Source organism: Azolla caroliniana, unplaced genomic scaffold (assembly GCF_043228905.1).
Source record: "Azolla caroliniana isolate FFs.n. ecotype wild unplaced genomic scaffold, voAzoCaro1.0.p SCAF_3, whole genome shotgun sequence".
Taxonomy (NCBI): domain Eukaryota; kingdom Viridiplantae; phylum Streptophyta; class Polypodiopsida; order Salviniales; family Salviniaceae; genus Azolla; species Azolla caroliniana.
The window spans coordinates 22,045,154-22,055,055 of record NW_028230438.1 but is presented as its reverse complement, the minus strand read 5'-3'; the positions used below and the strand labels follow the sequence as shown (position 1 = coordinate 22,055,055).

The 9,902-nt window shown below is 37.3% G+C and overlaps 1 protein-coding gene and 1 pseudogene across 2 annotated transcripts; both read left to right on the top strand.

Annotated features, from left to right (window-relative positions):
• The first annotated feature begins 1,685 nt into the window (after positions 1–1,685).
• On the top strand, positions 1,686–3,119 carry LOC147866608 (putative polyamine transporter At1g31830 pseudogene; annotated as a pseudogene).
• A 308-nt stretch (positions 3,120–3,427) lies between these two features.
• On the top strand, positions 3,428–9,283 carry LOC147866607 (uncharacterized). 2 transcript variants are annotated; one of them, XM_087317051.1, is made up of 6 exons: positions 3,428–3,783; positions 5,184–5,270; positions 6,383–6,460; positions 6,536–6,724; positions 7,135–7,245; positions 9,009–9,283. In XM_087317051.1, the coding sequence occupies exons 1-6, from the start codon at positions 3,472–3,474 to the stop codon at positions 9,189–9,191; spliced, it is 960 nt and encodes a 319-aa protein (XP_087173177.1). In that variant the 5' UTR covers positions 3,428–3,471; the 3' UTR covers positions 9,192–9,283. The 2 variants fall into 2 exon arrangements, with proteins under 2 accessions (XP_087173177.1, XP_087173178.1); XM_087317052.1 differs by lacking the exon at positions 5,184–5,270.
• The last annotated feature ends 619 nt before the right edge of the window (positions 9,284–9,902 follow it).

Here is a 9,902-nt window from a genome sequence, read left to right as displayed (position 1 = left end):
ATTCAACACTTGATGCTTCTATCACATTTATCAAGTAATGTGCCATCGACAAGATACCTTACCACTAACCAATTTCTATCTCTAATCCATGTATAATAGATGTCTTGGATGACAATATGAGGACGAATATTTTGCTATTAAATCATTTATCTTTCCATGGATGATTTCCGAATTTTTGGAATATAAGTTACAAGAGTAGACAATGGAGATCATGATTGCCATATATTATTATATCCGGGAGATATATGAAACCTAGTTCATATTGTCATGAAGATCATGATTTGCATTCTTTAAATACATGTGAAATAACACGATTGAATTCAAACTTGAGACTTTCTTTCTATTCCAATGCAAGAGTTGTGATGATGTGAGTACTTCACTTATGTGAGTAGACAAAGTTATATTGTTTCTAGTTCATATTGACGTGAAGGTCATAATTTTATTTCCTTTCTTGGTTCTAAAACAACATTTCTCATGATTGTCAAGCCTAGTTTTGCCACACGATTGAACTAAAACTTGACTTTCTTTTCCATTTTCAATGCAAGAGCCATAGAGCCATAAGTATGCAAATAACTCAATTGGTGGACAATTACCATATTGCTCTCTCTCTCTCTCTAGAATTCCACAAAATTTGGTAAAAAGGAAGACTATTTTGTGGATCTTTACACACATGACTTGACAATATGAATCACACAAGATTGTTAGCTTCATCATATAACATAACGACTGATTTGATATGAATGGGTATCACACAAATGAATGGCGAATTAGCTCTTGATTGAAACAAAATTTCTAGGTCTTGTTAAAAGTATTATGTTCGATAAGGTATTGGTACTTAGAAGAGCAACATAATTAATTGAATCCAAATTGTGCAACTTGTAAGTGTGAAGAAAAAAAACAATATTGATAAACTATGAAATCCAACTCAAAAATCATTTGTTGAAAAGTCGCAAAGCATCATAGACAAAAATCATTGTTCCCATTATGTGGGAGGAATATGTGAAATCAAACTTAAGGTTGTCTACTCTTGAGGGAATTCGTTGATGTACTTCCATTGTGATCGGGAAAGGGAAGTGAAAGTCGGTGATACCATAATGTAGCTTTAGTTCAATATTGTTCATACCTAAAGTATAAATCTTTTGGTTACTTAGGGTTTAGGACATTCATAACTAGGAGTATTTGCCACATGGGTGGTACTGGTTTTTGTTTTGGCTATTTATTTATCTAGTTTGCATTGCATTTATTTGTCTCCTTCTATAATGGTCTAGCCTTCTCCCATGTGGTGAAATCGTATTCCTCCCATAGTTGTAGAAGCTCTAATCCTTGCCATAGCCATACAAGACCTTATCCTAGGCATTACCCATGCAACCTCCAAACCTTGGCATACCCATGCAAACCTCAAAGCTTGCAATTGTCACAAAACCCCTAATTCATGGCATACCCATGGAAACCCTAATGCTTGTCACAGTCACAAAACTATAATTCATGTTGCCATAGGCAAGAAACCTTAAAATTTGCCATATAAACCCTAAACAAAGATTCCCATAGTAACCTAACTTATTCCTGCCATAGCCATAGAACCCCCAATCCTTGCAATACCCCGAAATTCCTATATACCTCTATACCAGAGGATTTGTTTTCCAGAGATTAACTAGATGGGAGATCTCCCTATACAATCCAAAGACATGATGGAGGATCCTATACCTTCTCTAGTTTCATACAAAAAGACCGAGAAGAAGTCTTCTTCCCCAAAGCTTTCTCTTCTCCCTTTAGTCTTCCTGATTTTCTATGAAGTTTCAGGGGGTCCGTTTGGTATAGAAGACTGTGTAGAAGCAGGGGGGCCATTTTTGTCTATCCTCGGATTTATTGTGTTTCCACTGATATGGAGCATTCCCGAAGCTTTCATAACCGCCGAGATGGGCACAATGTTTCCGGAGAATGGCGGTTATGTTGTCTGGATAACCCAAGCTTTTGGCCCCTTCTGGGGTTTCCAACAAGGATTGTGGAAATGGCTCAGTGGTGTTATCGATAATGCGCTCTACCCTTTACTCTTCCTCGATTACTTGAAGTTTGTCGTACCTCGTGTCTCTGAAGGCCCTATTCGCGTAGTGTCTGTCATCTTGATCACAACGGTATTGACCTTCTTGAACTATCGAGGCCTCACTGTAGTCGGTTGGGCGTCCGTTGGACTAGGGTGCTTCTCTCTTATACCGTTCCTCGTTATGTCCGCTTTCGCATTACCGATGCTTGACCCGCACCGATGGCTCTCTGGCCCTGGGTCTAATTGGTTTGCGCAAGATTTTGATCTCGCGTCAGTTGATTGGACGACCTACTTGAACACGTTGTTTTGGAACCTGAACTATTGGGATTCGGTGAGTACCTTGGTTGGGGAGGTCAACAACCCACATAAGACCTTGCCTAGAGCTCTACTACTTGCAGTTTTGCTAGTCATGGTCGTTTACCTTGTCCCTCTTTTAGCTGGGATCGGTGCAATCGAAGTAGTTCGAAGCGAGTGGAAAGATGGGTATTTTGCCCAAGTGGCATTAATTGTTGGGGGTCAATGGCTTGGATGGTGGATTGAGATCGCCGCGGCTCTATCGAATATGGGCATGTTTGAGGCGGAGATGAGTAGTGATTCGTTTCAAATCTTGGGGATGGCAGAGTGTGGCATGTTGCCAGCCTTCTTAGCCTCTAAATCACCGTATGGGACCCCTACCTTAGGCATCTTAGCATCTGCCACAGGCATCCTTCTCCTATCTTGGTTGAGCTTCCAGGAAATCATTGCTGCCGAGAATTATTTGTATTGCTTCGGGATGTTGGTCGAGTTTGCGGCATTTATATGGCTCCGTATTTTTCATCCAAATGTTCATCGCCCGTATCGGGTTCCACTTGGTACCATGGGTATTATTTGCATGTGTATACCCCCTACGGCTTTGCTACTGTGTATGATGGTCTTTGCTACATGGAAGGTCACCATTATTTCTTTGGTTGTGGCTATCTTAGGATTTGCAATGTACCCTTGTCTTGCCCATGTGAAGCAAAACGATTGGGTGCGGTTTGTTGTAAAACCGAATGTTGATGATGATGCCCATATTGGCTTGATGAATGGAGAAGTGTGATTCTTTATAAAAACCTTCATTGGTGGTTGTTGACATCTTGGCATCATGAAGGCATAGTGTGGATAGATCACATATAAAATCGATCAAAGATATGTGTATATTTTAAATTTTATTGAATGATTTGAATATATGTATTTTCAATATAAGAAATATATAATTAGATACGTACATTGTTTGTGCACAATTGGCACATTATCAAAGTTAGTGTCAAATGGATGGAATGGTAGTTCACTTGTAGACAATATATTTCTTACTTGTAATTCACTTGTAGACTATATATATATTATACACATGCAGTAGGATAAGGCCAAGCTTGGAAGCCGAAATTTTTGAACCTGGTTCCGGTACCATCATGGTGATGGTGGCTATGGGCTTCCCTAATCCCACCTTACCTCCCCATGTTCTCACTGTTCATCCATGGCAAACCAGAGAAGACAGAAGAAGAGGAAGTGGCGTCAGATTTATGATGGTTTCTTTAGGGGCCAGTGATGTGAGCTATGAGCTGGATGATGGTTTTAGCCGGTTCATCTTGCCTCTCCCTCCTGGACCCCTCCTCTTCCCTCGTAAAACCCTAAACCCTAAATTTGCTGTCCTCCTTATGAGGTCTGCTTATGACGCCGCTGACGACCTCGACTTCATTCCTATGGACAAATTCCAGGTTAAGGTAAGATTAGGAATGTACTCAACATATGTTAGTCTGCAAGGTTTTCCTTGTACAACCCTGATAGGAAATTTTGTCAGTTTAAGACAAGACGCAGATATAGTCCATTGGGAGATCAAATACAATTTATGGACAGGGCCACTGTAAAGATCCAACTTGGGTTCTCTCAAATTTACAACTTTGCAGTTTCAGTTTAAATTCACCAAGATAGAAACCAGAGAGAGAGAGAGAGAGAGAGAGAGATGCTAAAATGGCCAATGAGACCACAACTGTTGTCAATCGTGATATCTCATCAAAGCTCCAAGTTGACTGTGAATTTACGAGCGACAAAATAATGTAGTATGGAAATGAAAATGCTATCGTGGTTGTGGGTAATGGACAAGTCTATCATGCATGTGATTGGATTTGTAAAAGCATGGTTTACCTGTAGCCTACAACCCTAATACCCTAATATGAGAGGTAGATGAAAGAAAGAAATATTAATGTCTACTAGAGGCCGAAATCAGCCTATGAGACAAACAACGATTCCAAATATTGGTAATGTCAGGTTACAAATACTTGAAATTAAAAGCTATAGGTCTCGTAAAGATCCATGATAATGATCTTAAGAGACGAGGAGGATCTCCAATTGGTAATGAGTATGCAGATTGTTTTACAACCACAAGCAAGAAGTAGTATATTGTCATGAGGGGCATGTTGTCTGATGCTAGTTGGTGTCGTGGAGTGTGACAATGACGATGTATATTGACTGCATTTGGCTGTCCTTGGGTGGCTTGGACATGGCATACAATGATGGTGCACCATGTACCTTGTATCCCAATACTTTTGGCCTTTCTTTTCGTTGACATTTCTCTGCTCAGTTAAATGGTGGCTCCTTGGCACGTTGCTGATGGAGGTGCAATTCTCGGTGATTGGATCTCCGTTTTTGTGATTCCCTAGGATGTTGAGTGGCCCACAAATGATGGCAACAACTCGTGGGGCTCTTAGATTACAAACATGAGCTGAAGGACACCAGCTGTGTGGCCCACCAAATGATGGCAACAACTTGTAGAGCTCGTAAATTACAAATATGAGTAGGATACTGAAATGGGGATTCGAGTGCTAACATTTTATCTTCTGAAAAGTTTATCAACTGATTCTGATATTCTTCTGAAAGATGATCCTTTCACATTTAGGGCAGAAAGAAAGATCAAACAGAAATCACCCATGAGTGTCTGAAACTGGATGAGGAATTACATCTGAAAATGCTATCTCACTTTGGAGAAACAAAAATTGGGAAATAAATTTGATTTATATTATGTAGATAATGAGTGGAAAAATGTTTTACATAGTAACAATATTTTTTGAAGTTGCTGAAAATGCATTTATGGTCAGGTCTCTAGTTGATTGAGTTTGTCTTGCAGTTTTGGAAGCTTAGACAAAGTGAAGTGGAGCCATATACTCTTCAGTATAGTCCTCTTAAAGTCAAGTATGGCGACCTTACTGATCCTGTTTGTGCTCTATTCTCTCAACCTTTTCAAATCTTTGATTGGTATTCAATGAGAATTAGTGATAAGATTATTATTTAGTTTATAATTTTAAGGATACTTCATCAGCTATACTCTTTCATTGTGCTAAATTTAGCAGCATTTTCTCTATGCACATATGTACCGAATTAGATGAGGATTTCTGGAATTGGGCAAAATGTGCAAAGCTAGATATACAATGTTATGGAAAAAATGCTATGCCTGGACATGTGTAAAGCAAGCAACATTGTATAATACATGTAGTGGCCATGCATTGCAATATTGTATAGAAGATGTGTTAAAACATAACCTTTGAGAGTTCACATGGCGCATCAGTCTAGATTAACTGGCACCATTTTGATCCAGTTGTTATGTTCCTATGTGCCATGCATTCTCTTGTATACTGTCAAATTAAAAGCTGCGGTCCCAAGATGCATCAACAGTGTGTGATCCACATATAGTTTTGCATGTCCATCTCGACTTTTAGATAGGATGTGTTTTGCTCAAGGTATGCAGATATCATAAATCATTATGTGCATGCTCAATAACTGTGAATGGGCTAGCAATTCCTTGGAATACAGATTCTACTGAAAGTGAAAAAAGAAAATCATCTCAATTTCTTAAGAGAATTGCATGATATCAAAAAAGGAAATGAAGAAAGATATGTTAACATCTTTAAAGAGGCTAAAATGGCCTTCAAGAATGAAAAAAAAAGAAAAACAACTGACACGTGTGATAATCAAACAAGTGAAATTAATAAAAGCATGTATTTTGTAGTGTCTCTTCTAGTACATATTCAATAACTGCAAATGGGCTAGTCGTTCATTGTTATACAGACTCAAATGAGAGTTAAAAGGGAAGAAAATCATTGCAGTATTTTAAAAGACTGCTACAGAAGCCATGATACCAAAGAAAGGAAGAATTAATGAACAACTGAAATATATAGAAATATGTGTTTTGTTAGCGTCTTTTGAATGTCGATCTCTTCTAACATAAGGAATTCCTGAACCCATGAATGAAAGATTGCATTCTGATTGTTTTTTCAAATATAAAGAGGATATCTTCTCCCTCATACATTTGTTGGAATTCTTTTACAGCTATACTTCGATTTCATAAGTTTTTCTCAGTTTTCAACCATTTCAAACGAGATGAGACGAGGAGAAATTGTCTTCCAGGTGAGAAAGTATCCATATCTCCTACATTGCACCAAGGCTTTTTATGAGTTTAGGGTAACTGAGCATTTTTTGCAGGAAAAAAATGGAGCTTATGGGGAACTAAAAACTGTGAGAAGGGATGCCAACTTTATGGATAATTCTTTGCTTCCACTTGCTTTTACAAGAAGGGCGGGTGATCTTATCTATGAAAGATTAGTAGAGGGTTTTGAAGGTGAAAGTTTCAATATCCCAAGACCTTGCCCTCCTTCATCCAGCTTAGAATGCGTAAGCCTTACCACATCATCCTATTCTAAATGATCCATGTATACAATCTCTTGAATTATACTTTTATGCCTCTACATACTTTATAAGCTTGACTATAGAAACATTGTCTATATGTGATCCACATTGACTATAGAAACATCTATCTGGAGTTCCATATTAGCATATTTTCTCCAAAACACTGATATAAAGATCATGTGGAGATAAGAAGAAAAAGAAATGTTAATGGCTAATTTATTGTTTATGAATGATTACATTCTAGCATAGGCAAGGATTTACAGCTACATCCATTTACATTATATGCTATCATTCATATGTGTGTTTGAGCTTCTACTCCTTTGTATTTTCTGTATTTGTTAATCAAGGTTGTCTTGAGAAATCTTAATGATCATTTCTTTGTTCTGGAAATGAAGGTATTGCAAGGGATTAAGCAAATCATGCAGCTATTTGTCGATCAAGGCTATGCACTCAATGGCAGTATTGAAGAGATAGGGTCTGGAAAAAGCGATGAGTTGATGTTCCGGGTATGAACATCATTCAATGACATTTAATGTTTTGTTTTTGTAAAGAAAGTAGTAAAAGCTTCAAGTTGAAAGACAAGTAGTGATTTACAGAATGTAATGGGTGGAATGTAGGGAAATTACCAGGGCATAAAATGTCTGATATTAAAATAAAGGAAGTCATTATCCTCTTTAATATACATCATACGCACCAAGCTGAAATATATATATATATATATATACTTTCGCCCAGCTGAAGTTTATCAACTGGCCAGTTTGTGTAGTAAAAATTTCAGAGTTGCAACTCCTAGATCATCCCGCACAGTTGTGGCCATTGAAACAAGAGGGCATCAAGGCTGCCTTTTGGAAGATAATCACTAGAGTAAGCTCGATGATGTTCATCATAGCTTTGAATTGTTGATTGATCAATTTGACCATGATAAACCTTTTCATAGATGTGACCGAACCCACCCATACAATTATAGGTATTGTTAAAGTTTTATGTATCAAGCTAGAACTGCCCATATAAAAATATCTGAGCTGCCTAGCTTGTAGAGGATAGAGATATGCAAGAACTAGAGAAAGATACATTAATATCTCTACAAGACCATGATATCCAATGAGACGTGACAAAGATTACAACCATTAATTTATTGTGGAAATGTATTTCTACCCTAGCTTCGTAAAAATGAATGGCATGCAATATAATATCGTAAATTACCAACAACCAGGTTAAGTGCTTGATCCTCTTTGAACAGTGTAATCCACTGTATAGAGAGGTCTAAAGAGATAATAATATCTTCATCTCATCTAATAATAGACGGAGTATGACATACATAATGCTGCTCAGATTCCACTTCCTGATTCAAGAGCTGACAGATGCAGTTCTTTAAAGCTATATTTCTATATTTTCTAATCTCCAGCTTCAGCTGATGAGTTGATGTCTGGACCTGTCCTCGTATGGTGTGATTTGCATATGACATGTACCTCTCCATATACTTGGCTTGAATAATGAAAACCCATCTGGGGACACATGTAAGAAAAGAGACTTACAATAGGCCATATTTGTGCCTAGTCGCACTTTTGGATTGATTCATGTCCATTATATGTCCACCTCAATGATAAGGGACACATGTAAGAGGAGAGACTTACAATATGCCATTTGTGTGCCTACTTGCACTTTTGGATTGGTTCATGTCCATTATATGTCCACGTCAATATTATTTGTCCTTAGCTTTTTGTCTTAGTCATATCCAGGACGAACAGTTGAGGCCTTATTCATGTAGTGGGAATGATTCATAATTTCATTCCATCTCATGTATTGGAACCAATATTTAATTTGTGCATATTAACAGCTGGTTTCCCTTCTTCAGCTATCTTTGTAGATGAGGCAAAAGTCAACCATGGATAGCGGTGCTTAGGTAATTCACAGATTCATGGTAGATTGCCGCCGACTACTTTAAAGTGAAAAGAAAAGTGCTGCTTTGCTTTCCTGGATTCGCAGATTATGGCCAGAAGATGATATTGGTTTCTTGTATGATCCTTCTGAATTTTCGTAATTCCAATTAGGAAGTGGGCATATCATTGTTGAGAGTTTAAAATTTAATTGGCTAATTTTGTTTTCTTATAGAAGCCTAGTTGTTTCTCACACTTAGATGCATCTCCATAACTTCAAAAGAGTGCGTATGATCTATAAAAGAGGAATGTTGATGCATATGGGGTCAAAAATCTTTATTAATTCCCTCATTTTTCAATCTGCTCATTCTTTATGATTTTTATGGATGTAGACAAAAATTGAAGGGAGTGCAACTCTTTGGGGAATGCGAACACTAGCAAGTAGAGGTGCCTCTATCCTCACCAATTTTGAAGCCCTTGTTATGCAGTCATTTGTCAATGCTAGTTTGCATTCACCCACTTTTAAAATTCGGCTTTCTGACACCCTTAAAGAGGAGTTATGGACGATTAAATGATATGAAGGAATTCGAACTGAAAGATATGCTCAAATTTTGAGTATGTTTTATTTGTAAAATATGTTAAATTTGACATATGTTACCATTTATAAGATGTATTATTGTAAATTTATATATGTAATTGAAATCCTTATCCCCATCCTAAAACCAACTATTTTTCTCGATTTATACCAATCATGACAATCAGTATAGCGACAAATCTTGTGTTTGCTCTTGCATGTACCATGGAACAAAGTGATTAATTTGTAGTTTTCTGATTTTTTATTTCTGGCCAAACAATCATGCAAGCATAAGTTATATTTAATCCACAAACATTGTGGCAGGGTTAAAATCACATTAACTAATATACATAAGATGACAAGGAACTCCCCTATATTGGAAGGAATGTGAGGATATTATCACATGGCAATTTCTATTGCTAATAATGCATCAAATGCCATCAACATTAATGACATTTTGAGAAAAGGACTTATGTTCTGTCCAGAAACAAGGTTGTAAACACAGACATATGATCCTTCTTCTAGATGAGAAGAAATTTGATAGCCTTGCTACAACCATGATAGGATTTAGAATGAATAAAATGCTAGTAACAAACGAGTTAGCGTCCAACATGTTGTCATCTTTTTAGCATTGTTCTTTGATGGAGTAAGTATGTTTATACAATTACCTTTTTATGTATTCAACAATTTCTAGCAAAACGAAATCATTTGG